Genomic DNA, 23,898 nt, shown 5'->3' with positions numbered 1-23,898 from the left:
GTGGATTAAAAAATGGTGGTACATTTACACAATGGAATACTATTCTGCTGTGAAAAAGAAAGAATTGTTACCATTCACAACAGCATGAATGACATGGAAAGCATTATGCTAAGTGAAATAAGCCAGTCATAAAGATAAATATCCCATGATCTCATTCATTTGTGGAATATAATTAACAACATAAACTGAAAAACAAAAATAGTTTCAGAGACATAGAAGCAGGAAAGGGAGCGGAGGGGAGTGGGCAGTTAAGAGATCAATGAAAGGACTTATAGGCATGTATATAAGCATAAACAATGAATACAGACAGTAGAGAGCGAGGGCATGTGCTGGTGGTGGGAGCAGCGAGGGAGAGGTCAATGGGTAGAAAAGGAGACATATATAATACTTTAAACAATAAGAAATTTAAATTTAAAAATAAATAAATAAATAAATAAATAAATAGAAATAACAATTTAGCCTGGCCACTGTCACTCAGTAGTTGAACACTGACCCATGAACCAAGAGTTCACAGGTTTGATTCCCAATCAGAGCACATGGCTGGGTTGCAGGCTGGATCCCCAGAAGGTGTGCAGGTGCTGATCAGTGTTTCTCTCTAATCAATGTTTCTATCTGTCTATCCCTCTCCCTTCTTCTCTATAATTCAATAAAACATATTAAAATATTTAAAAATAACAATCTATTGGTCATTAAGATCATTAAGAAGATTAACTATATGTTAAAATTTATGATGCTCTTAAAATCATGTGTTGCATACTGAATCCTTTGTAAGTATTGTTTAAAAATTGAGTCTAAGATAAGGTGATCAGATTTAACATTGATAAAGCGGGACACCATTGAGCAGGGGCTGGGAGGGGGGTGGTTCTTGATTGAAAATTTGGTCCATATTATATTATAAATTATTATATACATATTGCTTAAAAACTCAGTAAGTAGGTACATAATTACATGAACATATTTTATAATTAGTTTATAATTAAATTAATTTTATTGTTATAAAGTAACTATATTTTAAAAATTATTTAAATTTTAATCATATATTTCTTTCTAAATAATAAAAATACTAACTTGTGTTACTTTTCTTCTGAATTTGCCGGAATGTAAGTCATGTCACTTTTAAGGCTGGCACTAGACTTTTGCTGCAACTATAAAATATAAATAATATGAGTACTGTCTGCTAAATTCAAGAAGATTTATGTATTTATGAAATAAATAAATAAATAACTTACCAAAATTATCTGAATAGCTGATTTGTAATGACATCACTTGTTTAACTAGCTTACTAGCACCCAGTATGATGTGTATCGTTTGAGAGACAGTTACAAAATGTTTTCATTGTTGCCAATCCCAAAAAATGCCATCGTTCATTAGGTCCAAACTATGGTGGTTTGGACAACTGATCAACAATGCGAACTTTGATAAGCAGTTCTCGATAATCAGTTTTCAACAATTATTTGTTATTATTAAAGTTTAACATTATAAAATTAACAAAAACAATATAAAACTCATATTCTGGCTAAATAGCCACATGGCCACCGAAAACTGTATATTCCCTTTCTGTTCTCCCACCATTCCCTAGCTTGTCATGCATTCTTTCCAAAAATCGGGACTTTTTAAAAACGCCGTGGGACACAGGACAAATTGTTAAAAATCGGGACTGTCCCGCCAAAAGCAGAATGTCTGGTCACCTTAGTCTAAGAGGGCAATAAGGTTAAGTTCTAAATGAAGGTGAACAGTGACATCTTTATCCAGTTGTGAGCACCTGGAGGACACATCCCATGAGTAGAACTCTGGCAGCAGCAGTACCAGCTGGGAAGGATGACACTGAGGGGAAGTGAGTCCTGTGGAAGGAACCCAGAGCTGTCCTGGGTTGTCGGAGCACAGATTCTGGAGTCGTTACCAGGCTTCAAATCACTTACTATCAATGAGACCTTGAAAAAAGAACTTACCTCTGTGAGCCTCCATTTTCGTATCTGTGTGATAAAGTAAGAATCCTTGCCTAACAAACAGACTTTTCCAGAATTAATGTAGTGTTGAACAATGAGCAAGTTAGGCAATGTGTTGAAATGTGCTAATATATTCAGTAAACTGCAAATTGCAAGATATAAAAATGTATCTAAATACATTTTTTGAATTTGTTTAACAGTAGTCCTCTGTAACATTTCTCTGCTTTTCAATAGGTGATTGAGAGCAGTTACGTGGTAAATCACGAGCCTTTTATTGCCTTGTTATAAGCAGGCAGAATTGCAGAGTTTATTTCTTGGACTGAATATTTAATATTTTTGAATAGAAATAGTTGTGTTTACAAAAAAAAAAATTACTTTCAAATGCTAGTGTACTGAGATACCCAAACCCAGAAGCCATTAACTCCAAATAAACTGGAATGAAATCATTCTATTAGAATCTAATAGATGGAATTTGATGATCATAGGTTTCCAAAGTTTCCTTTTCAGGAGAGATCTGAAAGGATATTTAAAAATACCCCACCCCTGTCCTCTAAACAATCATCTCAGATTATTCTGATTCATTTCTTATGTATCAGTAGCTTTGACTCCGTGAGGGGGTCAGGATTTGGTCCCAGAGAGGACTTCAGCACCTTTCTGTAGCTGAGGCAAGATGCCCTTCCACTTCCCTAGCTGGGATCCTCCTGCAGCCCTGGGCGGTGCCAGGGGAGCCGGCATCCAGGACACACTGTGCGAGCCTGCCTTCTCCGGCCTGGCAGCCACTCACATCCAAATGGAGTCCCTGAGCTGCCCACAGCAAAATCTCTCGCTGGCCTCATGCCACCTAAGCCCTGTGCCATCCGCCTTTCCCCTGCCAGTGCCCAGCCTTGCCTTCTGCATTTGTTGCTGTTTAAGGACAAGTGGCTGGAAGACAAATTACCTCAAACTCACCCGGCTTGGTTGCTGCCTGCAGTCAGCACACAAGTTCTCAGCTGCCCTCTGAATGACTGTTCTTTTTTAGAAGTGAACATCAGCGGGATACTATAGTCAAGAGGCTTGTGGTGAGGATGTGGGGAAGTGGAACACCGTTTCTATTTTTTTTTAGTTTATTTTGTTTTAAATTTACATTCTTTATTGTTTAAAGCAGTGGTCGGCAAACTCATTAGTCAACAGAGCCAAATATTAACAGTACAACGATTGAAATTTCTTTTGAGAGCCAAAATTTTTAAACCTAAACTTTTTTTTACGCCATTTCTTCAAAATAGACTCGTCCAGGCTGTGGTATTTTGTGGAAGAGCCACACTCAGGAGGCCAAAGAGCCACATGTGGCTTGTGAGCTGCAGTTTGCCTACCACAGGTTTAAGGTATTACATATGTCTCCTCCCCCCCCATTGACCTCTACCCGGAAAGGACACATCTCTTTCTGGTAATTCTACTGTTCGGGTTTTCATGCCACTCCCCACTCCCACCCCCAAGGCAAGAAACTGGTCCTGGTGGAGGGAAGCATTGGTTTTTATAAGGGGCTTGGGATTCCTAGGCTGATCCCTCCCCTCACTTCCTCTGTGTTCCTTCCCCTGACCCCACAATGAACACAGAGCCCAGGTCCAATGTGAACCAGTAATAGCAGGCTGCCTGAGGTCTACAGCCTGTCTTTCACAGACATTTTTTTTTTCCATTTCTTTTTCTTTTTTCTCTTTTCTTTACCATCACTATTTATCACCTCTATGATCTCTTCCACCTCCACCCATCCCTCTCCATTTCCACCCCCTATTCTCTCACCCTCCTCCCCCAATCATCACTCTCTTGTCCATGGCCATGAGTTCTCTTTCATTCTTTTTCTTCCTCAATCAATCCCTCCAGCTCCCTCCCCACCTTTCAGAGAGAAAAGTGGTTTGCTTATTTTTATTTCATTTTTTAAATCTTGTTCAATTCTTTTCTCTTTGTTTTTTCAAAAATTTTTTTGCCTTCAACAGTGATTTTTTTCATTATCAATATAAATTCTAGCATGTTTGCGTGTATGTTTGTGTATGTGTATATAAAATGCCTACTTTTATAGTCCGGACATATTTATAAATATTTTGTTGCATAAACTTGCAGGTGTTTTTTTTTTTTTTCTTCTACTAGGGTATCCAGATTTGGTGGGGATGGGGAGTATTAAATAGAATATGATGGCATTTTTAAAATCAAATAATTGAAAAATATGAAGTAAAAAAATCAATATTTAAAATGAGTCAAAACACATAACCAATATTTTTATAAAGCTGAAAAAAAAATAGTGCCAACATTTTCTCTCATCAGTTTGTTTCCTACTTCTGTTAAGCTACTCTATCACATTTGAATTTAAGTGTCTGTCAGAATGCTGGCATATACATTTTAGTTGTATATCAGGGATATTTTAATTCACTTCTAAAAACTGCAATCCATTGTATTGAACTCTATGTGGGAGAAAATGGGTAACATGCTAACCTGACTAGCTCAGGGAAGGCCTTGCATGACTGCCTTGCAAACTCAGAGACCTAAAGTAACCACAAAGGTTAATCAAAATTAAAACTTCTAAAACTAAAAGCAGTTTATGGTGGGTAGTCATCTTCCTGTCTGGTATCTTCCCAGACAAAGGTCAATATTTACCTTACTTGAGCCTGCATATTGTCTTTTCCCCCCTCCCTCTATTTTCTGATATCTTTTTGTTTCTGTTTTCTGTATTTTTTTAAAGTCTTACATATGTCTCATTTTTCCCCAATTGACCTCCCTTCCCCCACCCCAGTCATTCCCACCCTGGGCAAACTCTCACCGCCCTAATGTCTGTGTCCATTGGTTATGCTAATATGCATGCATACAAGTCCTTTGGTTGCTCTCTAACCCCCCTCCCTCCCCTGCCATTTGTATCTGGATCTATTCTTGTTCATCAAATTATATTGATCATTATATCCCACATATGAGTGAGACCATGTGATATTTATCTTTCTCTGACTGGCTTATTTCATTTAGCATGATGCTCTCCAGTTCCATCCATGCTGTTGCAAATGGTAAAAGTTCCTTCTTTTTTACAGTAGAATAGTACTCCATTGTGTAGATGTACCACAGCTTTTTAATCCACTCATCTGCTGATGGGCACTTAGGCTGTTTCCCAATCTTAGCTTTTGTAAATTGTGCTGTTATTCACACAGAGATGCATATATCCTTTCTGATTGGTATTTCTGGTTTCTTGGGATACAGTCCTAGAAGTGGGATAACTGGGACAAATGGGAGTTCCATTTTTAACTTTTGGAAAAAACTCCATACTGTTTTCCACAGTGGCTGCACCAGACTGCATTCCCACCAGGAGTGCATAAGGGTACCTTTTTTTCTGCAACCTTGACAGCATTTGTCCTTTGTTGATTAGTTGATGATAGCCATTCTGATAGGTGTGAGATGTTACCACATTGAGATGTTTTCATTTGCATCTCTCAGATAATTAGTGACTTTGAGCATGTTTTCACATGTATCTCAACCTTCTGTATGTCCTCTTTGAAAAAGTGTCTATTTCGGTCCTTTGCCCATTTTTTTATTTGATCATTTATCTACCTCTTATTATGTTGTATGAGTTTCCTGTAAATGTTGGAGATTGAACCCATATCTGACATAGCATTGGCTAATACATTGAGTGGCCAGATTATTATGATCTCTGAATGCATAATAATCTGGCCACTCAGTATATATCCTATATAATAAAAGGCTAATATGTAAATTGTCCCCTTGACCAGGAGTTCTACCAGCAGGCAGGTCGGCCAACAGCCCATGTGCCCCCCCCCCCCCCCCGGCTCTGGCCAGGCTGGCTGGACCCCACCCATGCATGAATTCATGCACGAGGCCTCTAATGTATATATATTATTTAATTATTATGAATTCAGAGATCATAATAATCTGGCCACTCAGTGTATGTTCTCCCATGCAGTGGGCTTTCTTGTTTTGTTGATGGTTTCTTTTGCTGTCCAGAACTTTTTATTTTGATGTAGTCCCATTTATTTATTTTGTCCTTAGTCAAGGCCTTTTCTTGTAGAAGCAGAAACTGAAACTGCTGATGCCTGTGATATCCTTATACACAAACTGTCAGTGTGTGAATTCATTTCATTAGTTTATTAGCACGTTTTATTCTAATTCCATTTCATTGTTAGTCAGAGTAGTATAAAATATTCATTCCTGTTACATCTTGAGCCAATGACCACTTGGTAGGAGTGATGATCTACTGTGTTCCATGGTTTTATTCACTTCCATCAGCTCTGCCCTAGGATCACAACACTCCAACTCTATCCCAAGACCAGAGGAAACTCTTAAGCAATAGTATGGGGCTTAGGATGTCTTAGAAGGGTGACCTATGTGAGGAAGAGCAAGTCTACTCAGAACAGACCACCTGATAACCTCCTCATTGTAAAATGCATCCCATTATACAATCTCAAGTGTTTCTAGATTCAGTAACCATGCTTTTAAATAAATAATCCAGGTAAGAATCATAGTAATCATTATTACTATAATTCAGCAGGAATTGAATCACTCTGTAGGGAAATACATTGCCTTTGTGGTTTATTTCATCTTTGTAAACTTTATGGCTCAACAGAATTGCAAGCATCATGATTTTAATTTTAGTTTCATGGCAATTTTTTAACTTTCTGACATTGCTAATTAAAGTGTTCCTAGTGAAGGGGAGGGGAGCTGATTAGGAAGTTATGTTCTTGGGATTTTTAGAGTATGTTACACATTGACAATGATTCTCTGCTTCTCATCTAGATATATCTCAGCTTATTTTGAAGTTTCCTGCTCTGTTCCTGGAATCTCTCCTTGAGAAGGCATTCATGTTTCTGAAAGAGAAAGTAGAGACTGAACTCACACAATTCCAAACATTTTCCACATGAAATTAAGAAATGTGACTATGTAAAGCCACTTTGTCTGTGTACAAAGCTAGCAATTAGTTAAATGAGATTAAAACATTAAATCTGTTTGATTAAAACCACTTATTTTTCTACTCTGCACTGTCCAGAGAAAGAGAGAGAAAGATTGTTATTTGTCATATTAATTTTATCTTCTTTTGTAACATATGCATTTATCACTCTACACTTGCTTATAAATATTGTTTTAAATGAATCCTGCACATTTCAAATGTAGAATTTAATATATATATATATATTATTGTGTATATATATTATTATATATATATTATTGTATATATATATATGTATATATATATATGTATATATATATATACTATTGATTTCAGAGAGGAAGAGAGAGGGGAGAGAGAGAGAGAGATAGAAATATCAATGATGAGAATCATTAATCGGCTGCCTCCTGCACACCCCCTACTGGGGATCTAGCTAACGACCTCTGCATGTGCCCTTGACTAGAATTAGTCCGCAGGCAGACACTCTATTGATTGAGCCAAACCAGGTAGGGCTCAAATGTATTTTTATTTTAATTTAGTTCAAAAGATTTTTTTATTTCTATAGTAATTTCTATTTGAGCTATTTAGAAACATATTTCTTAAATTTTATATTTATGGTAGGTTTTTCTAAATGCCTGATTTCTAACATTATTTTACCTGGTCAGAGAAAACAGCTAAGATTTGGGAACAGCTAAGTGCCCATCCACAGATGAGTGGATTAAAAAACTGTGGTACATATGTACAATAGAATATTATGTAGCTGTAAAAAAGAAAGAACTCTTATCATTTGCAACAGCATGGATGGATGTCGGGGTTCTTATCCCAGCCTTACTAAGGGTTCTGCATTCTGAAAGAAGGGGCTGCACATAGATGATTAAAGAGTCCAGAGATGAAAGATAATTTTGAAAGGCATTGGGAGTCAGAGGAGCTTCAGCTAAAGGGAGCAAAAGACTCTTCTTTGTCTAGGACCCTGTGCTTTTATTATCACACAATTTGTGCCAAGGCAAGGTGGAAATATATACTTCAAAGGGTAAGTTATCAAAAGATATACAGAAGCATTGCCAGTTTGGGGAATAGCTTACAGCTGTTCAGGTGTTTAGCCAACAGGAGGCAGTAAAATGCCCTGAGCTGTCTGGCAGTTAACAATCCTATTCAGGTTTGGGGGAAGTGCCATTTTCAACAGGTAAACTACATATGTGGCTCACACTTGTTGAGCCCCCCAAGTCTCATCAACCTTTTGACGGAACCCTTGTAATTATTACATGCTGGAATTGGTTCTCTCAGCAAATGGACCTGAAGAGCATTATGCTAATTGAACTAAACCAATCTGAGAAAGATAAGTATCTCACTCATACGTGAGATCTAATGAACAACATAAACTGATGAACAAAAACAGACCCAGAGACATAGATGCATCGAACAGATTGTCAAGTCTCAGAGGGAGCATGGGAGGGTGAGTCGGTGGTGGGAAAAGGGATCAACCAATGAACTCATGCATATGTGCATAACCCATGGACACAGACAATAGGTTGGTGAAGACCTGGGGTGGAGGGCAGGGTGGGCCAGGAGAGGTCAATGGGGAAAAGAGGGAAAATATGCAATACTTTTTACAATAATGATTTAGAATTTGAAAAATCCTATCTAATAAAAGAGTAATATGCAAATTGATTGTCACTTCAACACACAAGATGGCTTCCACCAAGTGGTCAAAGATGGCTGCCTCTGTGTGGACACAAGAAGGCTGCCACAAGATGGCCTGCAGGGGAGAGCAGTTATGGGTTATCAGGCCAGCAGAGAAGGGCAGTTAGGGGAGACCAGGCCAGCAGGGGAGGGCAGTTGGGAGGGACCAGGCCTGCAAGGGAAGATAGTTGGGGGCAACCAGGCCTGCAGGGGAGGGCAGTTGTGGGGTACTAGTCCTGCAGAGGAAGGCAGTTAGGGGTTACCAGGCCATCAAGGGAGGGCAGTTGGGGTTGACCAGGCCAGCAGAAGAGGGCAGTTACGGGCACTCGGGCCAGCAGGGGAACAGTTAGGCATTTATCAGGCTGGAAGGGAAGTGGTTTGGGGGTGATCAGGCTGGCAGGCAGGAGCAGTTAGGGGCAATCAGGCAGGCAGGGAGGTGAGCAGTTGGGAGCCAGCAGTCCTGGATTGTGAGAGGGATCCCAGATTGGAGAGGGTTCAGGCTGGGCTGAGGGATACATACGTTGCTATCCATGAATTTCATGCCCTTGGCCTCTAGTATTAATAATAATAAAAAGAATATATCCTGTAAAATCCAGTGTTCTATGGATATTCATTAGGCCAGTTTTGTTAATAATGTTGCTCATAATTTTTTAGCTTTATATTTTTGTTAGCCTTTTCTAACAATTACTGAGACAATTTTAAAATCTCTAGCTTTGATTGTGATTTCTCCTCTGTTTCTCAATTTCTGCCATATATAAATTTGTAGCCTTATTATGGGGTGTAAGCATCTATTTAAATTTAAATGTAACACAAATTTAAATACTTGATATATTTTAGGCAAATTGAAGCATCTATCATTATGAAATTACTTTTCTTATCTCCACTAATCCTATTGGCCTTAAAGTTTATTTTTTCTGATATTAATATAGCAACTCCAGCTTTCTTTTGGTTGATAGTTATGTGATATATCTTTTTCTATTCCTTTATTTTACTGCACCATAGAATTTGGTTTTAACTTTTAATCCACTCAAACAATGCTGGTATTTTCTGCAGCATTTTGACCAGCTCTGTCCAGTAAAAATGTATTATAAGACACATATGTAATTTAAAATTTTAAGTGACCACATTAAGAGAATAAAAAGAAACTAGTGAAATATATTCTAACAATGTATTGTATTTAACCCAGTAAATTCCAGGATATTATTTCAGCATATATTCAATACAAAAAAAGCTATTAATGAGACAATTTATACTTTGTTTTACTAAGCCTGGGAAATCTGATGCATATTGCACACTTACAGAACATTTCAACATGACTAGTCTTATTGCAAGTCTTCAACAGCCAAATATGGCTAGTGGGCACCATATTGGATTATGCAAATTTACAATAGTGTATTTAATGTAATTTTGTATTTAAATATAATATGTTCTTATGTGTTTTATATTTGGGCATTACATTGTTCACAATTTGGACTCATCAAAATTACTCGGTATGTTTATACCCCTCTGAGAGAATGCAGAAATCTTAGATACTTTGATCGTATTTTAACCTCTACTCAACTTAATTGGTTTCATTATCTTGATTTTTTTTTAAATATATATTTTATTGATTTTTTTTACATAGAGGAAGAGAGAGGGATAAAGAGTTAGAAACATCAATGATAGAATCATCGATCAGCTGCCTCTTGCACACACCCTATTGGCACATGCCCCCGACCGGAATCGAACCCATGACCCTCTAGTCCACAGGCCAATGCTCTATCCACTGAGCCAAACCGGTTTCGGCTCATTATCTTGCTTTTTAATTCTCTAGATATTTTAAACTCAATGAACAATATTATTATTGCTTTAAACAGTGAATGTTTTTGTAAATGTATATTTTATAAACATTTATTCCTTTATCTGTTCTTCATTCTATTCTCCATCGCTGAGTTTCCATCTGGGAATATAGGTACAAGTAAATTTCAACATAGTATAAATATGAATAAAATTATCTTTATTTTCAATGGAATATACTATTTAATTGAAGAAAGAGTTACAAATACCAGTAAATTCCTAAATGGGAGGATTGGAATCAGTGGAAACAAAAGTTAAGTATGAACTAAACAAATTGTAATGCTAAATCTATGTTGGTGCCCCCTTTAAAATATTATCCAGCATCATTCACAAATCCAGGAGCTGGAGTGCCAGCCAGGGTTCACTCAAAATTGTTATAGGCAGAAATGATGATCTTTTAAATAAATGGCCCTGGGCCAATCAGATATCCACAGGAAAAAAAAACCCACAAGAAAATGACTCTTACCTTATACATACATAAACACAATTCCAGAAGGATTGTAGAATTAAATATAAAATCCTTTAGAAAATAATATGGAAACATATTTTCAAATATTTGAAGGCAGGGAAAGATTTGTAGGACAAAATGTACTAAACACAATTGTAAAGTGACAAATTTGACTATATTAAAATTAAGATATTTTATCAAAAGACACCATTAATACAGGGAAAAGGGCAAGCCACATATGTAAGAAGCTACATATAAATAACAAATGACCCATATAGAGAATATATAAATAAGTTCTACAAAGACAGAATACTCAGTAGAAAAAGATGGGTGAGGATTTTGGCACTTCAAAAAGACAATATTCAAATGGCCATAAACATTAGAAAAGGGCTAATATAAATTACAAAATAAATGCTAATTAACATCATTCTGATATTATAGGGTACACCTAGCAAAATGGCTTAAGTTAACAAAACTGATAATTCCAAATGTTAATATTTTATCTAATCAAGGTTTTTCTCATTTTGTGATATTTCAGCTACTGTATGCATTTGATCTTAAGCAATTTTCTGTTCTCATATAACACATATATTTTAAAAGATTTAATTTCTGAGAGATGTCTTTAATAAATAGGGCAGTTGGGCCTATAATTATAAATGGGTTCTCCCCAATACAAAGAAAAGTAAAAGAGTATGCCCTGCATGCCTCTTCTTCCATGCCATGGTCAGTTGGTGGTATTTGGAGACCTTTGTGAAAATAACTGGAAAATTTAAAGCCTAGTCCAAAATCACCCACACTTCTAGGAAAATAGTCTCAGATCCTAAAATAACCAGTCAGTGTGTGGACAGAGTTCAGGGCTATTGTAAACTCTAATCTGAAGGAAAAAAAATTGGGCATGGGTGCACCCATTCTTCCTGTCTCTCTTCTTACCATCCTCAACTTAGTCCGATTAATATTTTGTCAACGATAAGGTCTATAGTTTATCCCCATTTACTTCATAAAAGTAAAATTCTGTTGTCTATTTCAGGACAAAATTTCAAACTTCATATCCTGTTAATATGAGTCTGAAAGTGGAAGTAAGGCAGGGCTGCTTTGAAATGGGGTTAATACCGAGAAATCAGCTGCTTCTTCTGGCCAATAAAGTCTATTGTTTATTTCAGGCAACCCGTAAAACAATTCCAGAAACAACTGAATCTTACTGTGAATTGTATATAATGTAATGTAATGTTTCTTTGGAAACAATGAGCCAGTGTCCTTTTTCTAAACTTCTGAATATAAATAAAACTCTCCAGGGACTAAATAAAACTACTGTCAGCTTTACAACTCACTATCTGGGCTTCATCTTTTTTGTAAGATAAACACCCAAAAAGCTAGAGCTCCAGGCTCCTTGACACCTTGGGAATTTAATTCATGTGCCTCTTCTAGCTGTAACCATTTCTTCTCGGGGATAAGAAAAATTTTATTATGCTTTCTGATCAGGGTCATTAATTACAAAAGCTACCTCTGTTTTCAAATGAGCATAGTGTAAACTCTATGGAGAAAGGCACAGAAAGTTTAGGATGTAACAGAAAATTGTGTTGTCCAGTCCTATTATGAAAATACTAGTGGAACAGTGCATGAAATTCGTTCCCCTCAGCCCAGCATGCACCCTCTCCAATCTGGGACCCCTCGCCGGATGTTTGACTGCTGGTTTAGGCTGATCCCTGTGATTCAAATTGATTATTTGTTGTTGGTAGCAATCAGTATTAACGGTTTCACCTGTTTTTAGAAGCTCATAATGCACCGCACTTTCCTGATCCCACCAAGCACAGAGCACTGTCTTCTTTTTGAAGTGATTAGGTCTTGCAGTCAATGTTGATGGTTGACCTGGATCAGCCTATGATTTTATGCATTTGGGATTCTCAAAATAAATCCACTTTTCATCGCCAATCACAATTTTCAGTCTTTAAAGTAATTGTTAATTTCCTTAGAGAAATTCAGGAGGCCTCCATAGACTTTTCACAATTGGGAAAGCAAAGTGGTAGAGTTATTTAAAACTTTTTATGCTTTTTTATGTTTAAAAATATATACAAATTTATATGTACTTGATACCTGATGTACGAAGATTCATGCAGAATGGGCCTTCCTTACCCTGGCTGCTGGTACAGCCTTTCCTCTGGCCTGGCGTCACTTTTACACCCTCCCATGCTGCCCAGAGTCCAGAGCAGCTGGAGCTGTGCTGCGAAAGGCCTATGTTTTTGCCATGGTGATGATGCAAGCTCTTGCCCCACCCCCACCCTCCTGGGCACCTGTGTATGCAATTTAACCTGCTATCTTTGTTGGGTTAATTTGCATACTCACTCCTGATTGGTGGGTGTAGTGAAGGTAAGGTCATTTGCATCTTTCTCTTTTATTAGTGTAGATATAAGTCACAAATATTAATAAAAATCAGTAGGTTTTCATACATGATTGCAAAGAATTAAGATTGTTTAACTTTAGCATTAAAAGCAAGCATTAAAAAAATGAGCCCCATCAAATATTTTGACACATTTTACCTAGCATTTCTTAAACCATTTATTTATAGGCTCTAAGGGTTTATAAAGCCATAGCACACAATTACTTAATTCAGTATAAACTGTTTTGATATAAAGAGTCCTGTTTAAGTTATACTCTTGATGAGGATAATGAAAAGGAAAAGCTTCTTTAGCTCTTGATGAGGATAATGAAAAGGAAAAGCTTCTTTAGCTCTTTGGCCTATGACACAATTTCCATACTGGAAGTTCTTTCTAACTTAAGCAGTTGATTAAGTCCCATTTGACTGAGCCTATTGTGAATCATCCCCCCTCCCCTGGTCACTTGCACACCCCCCCCCCCCGAGAAAATTAGAGAGATGGCATTGAAGTAGAAGAGGAAGTTTCCCCTGAGAGAACCAGCCCATTACCTCTACCATATAAATGCAGTGATCAAATGCCCTCTGTTATACAATTCATAATCTTTTCAAGGAAGTAATCATCACTGAAACTATTGAAATGCACATTTTACCAATTATGAGAATCATAACTTTATAACAATACAAAAGTTTGATATCATTATTATAACTTTTATTTAAGTGGTAATTCTCCCACATTTTATACTTTCTTATTTCTTTCTATCTTCAGTGAAAAGTGAACATAAAAAGAAGTTCAGATGTTTAGCTTTAGAGTAAGGTACAGTCATCATTTCAAGATTTTGCTTGCGATCGTTTTTCCAGAAACTCATTCAGAAGGCTTCTCATTTCAGATTGTTGTCTCTTCAACTGCTTTTCTGCCTCTTCCTAAAGAGTGAGAAATAAAACTAAAGAGATTAACAAAAAGTAATGTCCACATCACTGGGAGTGCGGGGTGGGGAAGATAAGCCAAAATCATTGACTATCCTCACTTATTTTTTAAGAACTTTGGTAGTTGAAGGCGATCAACACTGCAGGTGAGGTCAGTTAGGGATGACCAGGCTGACAGAGGAGGGAAGTTGGGGGCAAACAGACTGGCAGGGGAGCAGTTAGACATCAATCAGGCTAGCATGGGAGTGGTTAGGATGATCTGAAATCCATATTTTTTATGGATTTCAGAAAGGGAGGGTAAGGGATTGAGAGATAGAAACAACAATGATGAAAAGCATTGATCAGCTGCCTCCAGCATGCCCTCTACTAGGAATCTAGCCCACAACCTGGCATGTTCCCTTAACAAGAATTGAACCTAGGACCCTTGAGTCTGCAGGACAATGCTCTAGCCACTGAGCCTAGGGCATAGCCTCAGTTATTTTAAGCCATCAGTAAACAGGACAGTCCTTAAATTCTCCTTTTTATTCATGCCCATTTTACCTCTCATGTTTAGTTTCCTACCTAAATAATTCACCCATATCTCTTTCTCTAACTCCAGAAACATCACCATCTCTCAATTCCTGAAGGGTTGGTATTTCAAGAATTGCATCGTGTGGTCCCTTCCCCCTTCCTCTTTGAGCAATCTGAGTCACATCTTAACTTCAGTTTTTATTTCTACACAGAGGAATATCAGATCTAATTCTTTGAAGAAAGGCTAATACAACAACTGGGTATCTAAGTGACAATCCCAATCAGGTGATGCATCTGGGCCTTAGATCAGGGAATTTGTTTCCAGTCTCCACAGTTATAGGGCAGAGTGGATGAAAGACTGAGGAGAACAAGAATCCCAGGTTGAGCCAGCACCTGTTTGGCTCAATGGATAGAGTGTCGGCCTGCGGACTGAAAGGTCCTGGGTTTGATTCCGGTCAAGGGCATATACCTTGGTTGCGGGCACATCCTCAGTAGGGGGTGTGCAAGAGGCAGCTGATCGATGATTCTCTCTCATTGATGTTTCTAACTCTCTATCCCTCTCCCTTCCTCTCTGTGAAAAATCAATAAAATATATTAAAAAAAAAAAAAAAAAAAAAGAATCCCAGGTTGACCATCATGCCCTAGTGCAGTGTTTTTCAACCTTTTTTGGGCAAAGGCACACTTGTTTCATGAAAAAAATCACGAGGCACACCACCATTAGAAAATGATAAAAAATTTAACTCTGTGCCTATATTGACTATATATAAAGTAATTCTCTTGAATAGGAATCAAATAAACACAAAGAAAGTATTTTATAATTACTTTATTATGAAATATTAAGTAAACAAAATAGTGAAAAATTATAAAATTCTTGTCTTGTCTGCACCTACGGCACACCAGGCAACATCTCGTGGCACACTAGTGTGCCGCGGAACAGCGGTTGAAAAACGCTGCCCTAGTCTATAGATCTGTATTCACAAAAATGTCTTGGAGCTTCTGGAAAACTAAGACCTAAGGTAGACTGGTCACCCTGGTGGAAGTGTTCACATAAGAATTCATACTAGGTTTGCAGAAATAAAAATACTGCAGTTCTCATTCTCTGGGAAGGCAGTTTGAATAACTTTCTAGGATATGTGATAATGACATTTTGTTATCTCTTTGGAACCTAATGTTTTTAATGAGAAAAATGGGGACATAATGGTTCTGCTTCATAATGAACAGATTAGATGAGAGAATGCACTTAAAGTACTTTGTACAGTACTTAGTAAGTAGGAACTACTGCTTATTGAGTTATCTTACCTAATAAAAGAGAAATGTGCAAATTAACCATCACTCCGCTACACCCACAAGCCACGCCCATTAGCCACATCTACCAACCAATCAGAGTGAGCATGCAAATTAACCCAATCAAGATGGCTATCAGGAGGGAGGCTTGGGTTTCCCCAGCAACAGAGGAAGCCAAGCTGTCCACACACCCTGGCAGGCCCAGGCCTCCACTCAAGGCTACAAAGTTTTAAAATAGAAGGTAAACAAATCCAAACAGAAATGGCTGCCACCACAGAGCAAGCTGGCTCCGCTCCAGGCTACAAAGTTTCAATTGTAGAAGGTAAATAAAAAAATTCCAGATACCAGGGCCTCCGCTTGGGTCACCAGGGGTCATGGATGGCCTGCAAACCACCACAGGCCCCTCACCCAAGCCACCCCATGCCCCAAGGGAACCCCTCTCTGATCCAGGACATCCTTCAGGGCAAACCAGCTGGCCCTCACCCATGCACCAGGCCTCTATCCTATCTAATAAAAGAGTAATATTCACATTGACCATCACTCCAACACACAAGATGGCTGCCCCCTTGTGGTCAAAGATCCTGCCCTCATGTGGACACAAGATGGCCACCACAAGATGGCTAGCTGGGGAAGGCAGTTTGGAGGGACCAGGTCTGCAAGGGAGGGTAGTTGAAGGTGATCAACATTGCAGGTGAGGTCAGTTAGGGATGACCCGGCTGACAGAGGAAGGAAGTTGGGGGCAAACCGGCTGGCAGGGGAGCAGTTAGACATCAATCAGGCTAGCATGGGAGTGGTTAGGGTGATCAGGCTGGCAGACAGAAGTGGTTAGGGGCAATCAGGAAGGCAGGCAGGCAAGCAGTTGGGAGCCAGCAGTCCTGGATTGTGAGAGGGCAGTTGGATGTCCCTCGAGGGGTCTCAAATAGGAGAGGCTGCAGCTGAGACACACACACACACACACATACACACACACACACACACACACACACACACACACACCATCCCTCTCCTCTGTGCACGAATTTTGTGCACCAGGCCTCTAGTGATGGTAATGATCTTGGATGAAACAAACTGCAAGTTAAAAGCCTCAGCACCAGTGACAACTAAGGCAAAAACAGGGACATAATATTAAATCAATTTAACAAAATAATCTATGGCCAAAGGAAAAGATTGTTTATAGCAATTAACCACTTAACAAAAAAGACTAACTACTGTGAGTTGGAAATATCCTTATTTAACAAAGCATAATGCTTATTCTGTGCTCAGCACTAATCTAAACACAAATATTTACTCACTTATTATTAAATTACCCTATAAAAGAAATGTTAATACTGTCACCTTTTTCCACAAGTGGAAACTAAGGAACAGATAACTTGCCCAAGCCATTTATTTAGTAAGATGTGGAACTGGGATTTTTAACAGGCTGTTTAACTCCAGAGCCCTTTCCCTGAGCCATAAAGTTATGCTGTCTCTCCCTCTCTGTCACTGTTTCATGCTCTAATTAATTCAGAGAGGGAGGTATGATTAAAATGATGAGATGAAATAACGGGTGAGTACCTGGAGCTGACGTTCCATAGCCATCTGTTGCTCTTCCAGCTGTTGCTTTCTGTTTATCTCCAATTGCCTCAGGTGCTCCTGATGCTGTCTCTCCCTCTCCTCCATCATTTGCTGGTTGTGCCTTTTAAACTCCTCCAACATTCGTGTGTCAGCCTTTGCAGCCTCTGCTTTTAAATAAGCTTCTGAGAAAGAAGAAAATGACAAATTCCTCTAGGATTAAAGTGTCCTTCCTTCTGTCTCCTGCTCTTATTGCTTATTTCTTATTACTGCTTCAGAGAGAAAACTGCCTGGGGCCATTTTGCCTTTTCAGATGACAGTAGGCACCCTACTTGGATAAAACTTGAAGAGCTAAAAGTCATCTTTGCCGTTCTTGCTCTAGTTTAATGACCCCAGGTAAACCAGGCCAAATAAATTGAAAATGTACAGAAAGTTCTATCTTGCATTTCTTCCATTTTCCTCTCACCTTTCCTCTCCTTTTCCTTCGCAGTGAAAACCAGGTCTGCATATAGAATGCCATCACTCATGGACTCCTTGGACTGTAAATAGTTTTGCAGAGCTTCTTCCGCCTAGGAACCCCAAAACCATGCAGTTAAAAGTAGGAAATGGTGATTGGGCATGTTGTAAACCTTTTTACTGCCTTTTCTTCCCAGAATCTTTTCCTCCTCAGAACTGCTCAGCCTGCACTCAGTGAAACTGTCAATCAAGCCTCTTCAGTCATAAGAGTGGGCACAAACTCTGAGCTGGCTAAGCAGAGCACCCCCAGCACACTTGGTACAAAATAATTTGGTATAGGTGAGAAAATGCTCAATATGGATGTTTTACAGACTGATATGGATGCTGGGGAAAATGTTCTCTCTCCTCTGAGATTGAGGGCAAAAGAACTAGTTATACTTGGAGATGTTGGTGTCCTCTTTGCTGCCATACCTGAGAATGAAGCCCGTAGGAAAAGAGAACAGAAAACTAAGTGGGACTTGGAAAGAAAAAAAGGTAGGGGAAAATTGATGCCATTGTTTAAAATCCTGAATGTAGCTGTAGTTGCAACTAAATTTAAATGTTTCATGTAAGCCAATGAATTACTGTTTTTTCCTGCACATTTCTATCACTGCAATTCTGCCCCATGTAACCAAAAAAGTCCCTTTGTTGCCATGAATGATGATAGTTGCAGCATAATCACAATTCCGGTGATTATGGTGGTAGTTTAATTTAATTCTTCGGCTACATTAGAGTATACATACTTTCTTCATGTCTTCCCTGGATTTGGAAAGAAGCCCTTCCCCACTCCAAACCCCCAACAATTTCCCACAATTAATGTATGAAACGAGGAATACCTGTATTCCTTTCCTAGGCTCCTGATAGTACTTTGCCTTCAGCTCCTCTCTCTTCTGAATGAAGAGGCGGTGCCCTCCAGGCCTTAAATAAACCCCCTGCTTCACATATTCTTCCAGAGGACCAAAGATATCTTGAAGTAAAGCTGAGCAACGATCTGATGATGCCTCCAAGTTCTGCTTACGAAAGTCATCTTGTTTTCCTTTCAGCAGGGTCTTCAAAGGGGCAAAGGCCACGGAAAAGATGTTAGCAATACTTCAGTATTTCTATAAATGATTCTCTGAGAGAGTATTGATTTTCTAGAAACTAGAGAACAACAGCAAGACTATATCCTTTCTACCAAGCCTAGGAAAGATCCAAGGATGTTATGGTATAGAAAAATGACTTTAGTTTTGTGTTCCAACTCTCCTGAAACCCATTTCTCTTAATATTTCTGCTTTAGATGTGATCTTCAGACTACAAATACCTACCCTCATTACGCCCTAATTTTGTTTACAACCTACTCATTTACAACCACTCCTTCTTTCTGCATTTTCCTGTGTCTTGGATTCCCAACAAGAAGGCACAGTGAAATAATTGGTTAGAATGTTATGAGTGAATGCTATTAAACCTGGAGACGTGATATTTTAGTAGAACCATTTGGCAATGTGTACTTGATTAATATAAAAAGAAAGTTAATTAATACTTTATAAATGCAATTTTTAAAGAATAAGATTAACTTTAAAAAATTAGTCTATGGGTTTATATAACATGGTGAGTTGTGTGTGTGTGTGTGTGTGTGTTAAAGTATTAAAATCCATACAATTCAGAGTAGTTTCATGTTGTTTGTTTCTTTTCAGAATAAAAGTGAGAGTCAAATAAGGAAGAGTAATTGTTTCCCAGTCTAGTAAGAATTGCTTTTCTTAAGTTCCCATTTTGCATTTCATAGCAATACTTGTATTACATGTATAAGCCCCAGAAGCTAGAGCAAAGAATACTAATTACCTCTAATTCCTTCTGGAACGTTTGGTCCACATCCTTGAAGGAATTCTTGATGAAGACTTCGATGGCTTCCTTCTGAATGGTCCTGTGCAGGTCCAGCAGCTCCTGGAGGTTTTCCGTGGGCAGCTGCACCTTCTGGCCCATCTGCTGGTCATAGTGGGCAATGGCCTTTTGTACTGCAGTAGAGTTCTTGATTTGGGCCAAGGCCAAGACTGTATTCTCCATGGAGGGCAGATTCCCACTGCTGATGGCATGGACATAGGTCAGCACCAGGCTTTCTAGACCTTTAGACAGGAAAGAGATACTTGCATTATTTGTAGAAAAAAGAGGGCATGCTCTAAAATTGGATAGTTCTGAGAATGCTAATTTAGCAATGCATTCCCGAGCTTTTTCAGTATTCTGCATTGAGTTAAAGTGGCTCAAATTCGTGGTTGTTTTTGTTTGTTTGTTTGTTTGTTTGTTTGTTTGAAAATTGTGTGACTAAGAAGCCAGATCTTTCTTTAGGAAAAGAAAGTGTTCAAAGGAGAAATATCAATATCTATGTAATCATCCTCATGCCACCCTTTTTCTATTGAGAAATGAGGAAATGGTTAAAATTATGCCTATTCATTTTATTAGACTGCTATAGGCCTTGTTTGCCTCTTTATTCTTTCCTTTCTTTCCCTCTTCCTCAGGATTCATTTTCCTTCAGAATTCCCTTTTCTCTGCCACTTCAGTATGTAAAGCTGGTATGCGTATTAGCTGAAAAAAACACAAAGTGAGCAAATTAGACTGGCTCCCCTTTACTTATCCCTTTTATACTTTTCTTTGCATTCACCATCCTTCTAGAACAGTGATTTTCAACATTTTTCATCTCATGACACACATAAACTATTACTAAAATTCTGCTGCACACCAAAATATATTTGTTTTTTTTATTGTTGATGTGACAAAAAAAAATAGGTATAATTTAGAATCATTCATACCAGCTAGATATTGTTGTATTAACTGTTGTCATATTTTTATTTGACTTTCTGAAGGAAAAGAAGTCAGTGTCCTTGACTAAACAATCAGGTATTGCATGTTTTAAAAATTATTGAGCCCTATCCAGTTTCGCTCTGTGGATAGAGCATTGGCCTGCAGACTCAAGGATCCCAGGTTCGATTCCAGTCAAGGGTATGTACCTTGGTTGCGAGCACATCCCCAGTAGGGGGTGTGCAGGAGGCAACTAATTGATGTTTCTCTCTCATCAGTGTTTCTAACTCTCTAACTATCTCCCCCTCTGTAAAAAAATCAATAAAATATATTTTTAAAAAAGAATTATTGAGGCACACAAGGGGTTGAAAATCATTGCTCAAGAGTATAGCAATAATTCATAGAGTTCTGAGGCATGGTGTCTTTAGAAAAAAGTCTGGTCCAAGATATTTGCTTAGATTCTTTTAAAGCTCTAGACAACTTGAGCCTCTGTTTGTTTAATGTTTATATCAAGTAAGTTTCATTTTTTACAGAGAACCTGTATATTATCTTGTGCTTAATCCACTATATTCATGGAACAAAAGTTGCCAACTCATGTGGTTAGTCTAGTCCAAGAATGAACCACTTATGAATAGAACTCTTTAACTTGACCTTTTCTTCAAATGATATTTCTATTTTATACTATTTCAGAGGCATTACTAAAAAAAATCAGTAAGAATGTTTTGGATACCTATATGAATCATGTGATTCATATAATTTTCTTAGTCGTAACCGATGAAGGATTTTCAGCATTGACAGTGAAAGGAGAAACTTTTGAAAGCCCCAGTCTCTATGTTGAGTTGAAGGAAAATCCTAAGGAAGATACTCACGAGGTCCATTGACCTTGATGCCTCCTGAAAGAGTTTTTGTCTTGGAATGGTGAAGGATATAGGAACAGAAATCTTCCACTTGTTGCACAAATTCAGGATCCAGTTCATCGTTATGCAGTGTTGAAAGTTGGGCAAGCTTCTTCCGGTGAATGGGCGAGTCAAAGACAAAGCATTTCTTTCTTGCAAAGAACGTCTGTATACAACGACGGGGCAAATTGAAAATTTGATGATTTTCATCAGTGTCTGGGGAAGGAAAAATGGGATTTATTTAGTATAGAACTAGCATTCATTTTAATGTATTTCCCATGAATAAATTTTCCTGATGTTATCTATTTCAACACATCTCCAAAAACTCTTAAAAAAAAAAAAAAAAGTTAAAAGGTAACCCATCATGAAAAGGAAGAAAGAAAATAATTTGCTCCAAGAACAGTGAGTAATAGTATCTCATATTGAATCTAATAGTTCACTTTAAATTAGTAGTGTTCATTATTGCTTGGCAGTTTAACCAAGTGATTAAATATAGGAAACTATAAATGGAACCATTTACATACAGAGATATCCTCATGTTACTTTTCTCTCCCTTTCCAAAATTGAAGTCCCTTTTACCTTCTTTCAGCTTCAACGAGTTCTCCAGGTAGTCATCTGCTGTGATGTGTTTCCCATCTGCCTCCAGGGACAGGTAGAAATCTCTCAGAGTCCACACTAAGTCTGGACTGAAGCTCACAGCATCAGCTGCATCTTCAACCCCATCAAGATCAGGTGGAGATACTGTGCTGAGATGATTTGACAGTTCTATTACATAACTGAGATATAATTAAGGAAAACTGGTTGGAAATAGGATTTCATCTAAGCCCATATTGAAATCCTTACATCCCTAAACCATTATGTTCTCTTTTGGTTGTAACCAATTCTTCATAACATCACTAAGTATAAGGGCTGTTTTTCTTGTACTTTTAATGTTTATCATGTTTTTATGTTTGTGTTTGATTCAAAAGGTTCATAAACACAGCTGGTGCATAGAAGAGTTTTCTCTGGCTTTGGTACCATCCTGGATCATAAAAGGATACTATAATAAATCGATAGCCCTCTGGTCAATTACATTGATGGTGTTGTAAACAAAGGTACTACTCAATAGTATTGCCAGTGCAAAGATCTGAGTATCATTGTTCTGGTCACCCTAGAAGTCAAAACAAATGTAAGTCATGTCTTGTGGCATTCCCAGATGAGAAATCATTAAGAATAAGCCCGCTGGGAGGATCCAAGATGGCTGCTCAGGTAGACACCTAACCGCAGCCCCACACAACAATTTCAATGGAATACAACTAAAATATAAAATGGACATTGCCCAGGTAGTCGACTGATTGAAAATTCTACAACAAGAAGGAAAGAGAAAACCAGAAGGAAAATCAGAGGATCTGAAAAAGCCTAAGGTACAGAGACATGCTGCACGCGCAAGCAGAGAGGACAGAGCCAGAGAGGAGGGGAAGGCTGGGTGCCTGCCTGGCGTTCCCTAGCAGGAAGAAAATAAAAGCCCTGGACTGGCTGAACCCCAGAATCGGCAGTGCTGAGCCCCAGTTCTAGGCCCGACCCTGGGGACCCAGGCTCAAACAGAGGGAGACAGGGCTGCGAGGCGAAATCCCAGGGGAGTGGCGAAAAGCAGAGCCCCCGGAGTCGCGCACATTGCTCGCAGAGGACAGTCAGTTGACTCTGATGCTAGACTCCCCTAGTGGAAGGAGAAAAAAAGTTCTAGACTGGGAGGAATGCGATGAGGAGCAGGAGCCGCTGCCGGGGGCAGCTTTGACCGCTGGGCCCTCGACCGCTGATCACATGCCACGGAGCCGAGGCCGGGGGCAGCTTCCTGTGCTGCGCTGACCCCGGCAACAGGCTGAAGCCACACAGGAGGCTGAGGAGAACAAAGGGGCGCTGCAGGCCAGCCTGCTGAGCTTCCAGGACGAGGAGGAAGAAACCGAAGAAGTTTTCAATGTGAAGAAATCAAGTTATAGCAAAAGATAGTAAAATTACTTAAGACAGAATACAAAGAAGATCTTGAAAAATAGAAGACTAAGACAGAACTCAACTCAGCAGCCAACATTGCAACATAAAAGCATTTAAAAAAAAAAAAAAATGTTGGAGCTGCCGCGGCCAGGCCCAGAGTGGCCAGGCCCAAGGCAGTGGCAGCCAGGCCCAGAGCAGCAGCGGCCAGGCCCCAGAGCAGCAGCAGCCAAAACCAGAGCAGCAGCAGCCAGGCCCGGAGCAGCCAGACTCGGGGCAGTGGCAGCCAGCCCTGGGGGGGAGGCGGACAA

At 38.8% G+C, this 23,898-nt stretch overlaps 2 protein-coding genes across 5 annotated transcripts in view; both read right to left on the bottom strand.

Annotated features, from left to right (window-relative positions):
- Window positions 1-2,974, bottom strand: part of LOC311616676 (guanylate-binding protein 7-like) — a 28,364-nt gene extending 25,390 nt beyond the window's left edge. The window contains exons 1-2 of the mRNA XM_084872347.1: window positions 2,895-2,974; window positions 1,069-1,145 (exon numbers count right to left, since the gene is read on the bottom strand). The gene's annotated coding sequence lies outside the window, so the exon portion shown is untranslated. The remainder of the gene's footprint in view (window positions 1-1,068; window positions 1,146-2,894) is intronic.
- Window positions 1-23,898, bottom strand: part of LOC311616677 (guanylate-binding protein 1-like) — an 87,885-nt gene that overhangs the window by 53,112 nt on the left and 10,875 nt on the right. For 2 of the 4 annotated variants that reach the window (XM_084872349.1, XM_084872348.1), the window contains exons 4-11: window positions 22,663-22,772; window positions 22,202-22,398; window positions 21,596-21,838; window positions 19,776-20,056; window positions 18,794-19,006; window positions 17,929-18,031; window positions 17,466-17,647; window positions 10,520-14,114 (exon numbers count right to left, since the gene is read on the bottom strand). In XM_084872349.1, coding sequence (XP_084728475.1) covers window positions 14,022-14,114; window positions 17,466-17,647; window positions 17,929-18,031; window positions 18,794-19,006; window positions 19,776-20,056; window positions 21,596-21,838; window positions 22,202-22,398; window positions 22,663-22,772 — 1,422 coding nt within the window. In that variant the 3' untranslated portion in view covers window positions 10,520-14,021. Of the gene's footprint in view, window positions 1-10,519; window positions 14,135-17,465; window positions 17,648-17,928; window positions 18,032-18,793; window positions 19,007-19,775; window positions 20,057-21,595; window positions 21,839-22,201; window positions 22,399-22,662; window positions 22,773-23,898 lie in introns of those variants that run through there. The other 2 variants (XM_084872351.1, XM_084872350.1) reach the window with 2 other exon arrangements.

This window comes from Pipistrellus hanaki, assembly GCF_964339955.1.
Source record: "Pipistrellus hanaki genome assembly, chromosome: 2".
In the NCBI taxonomy this organism is placed as follows: Eukaryota; Metazoa; Chordata; class Mammalia; order Chiroptera; family Vespertilionidae; genus Pipistrellus; species Pipistrellus hanaki.
Note: the sequence above shows the minus strand (reverse complement) of the source record. Positions and strands in the feature narration are given on the sequence as shown.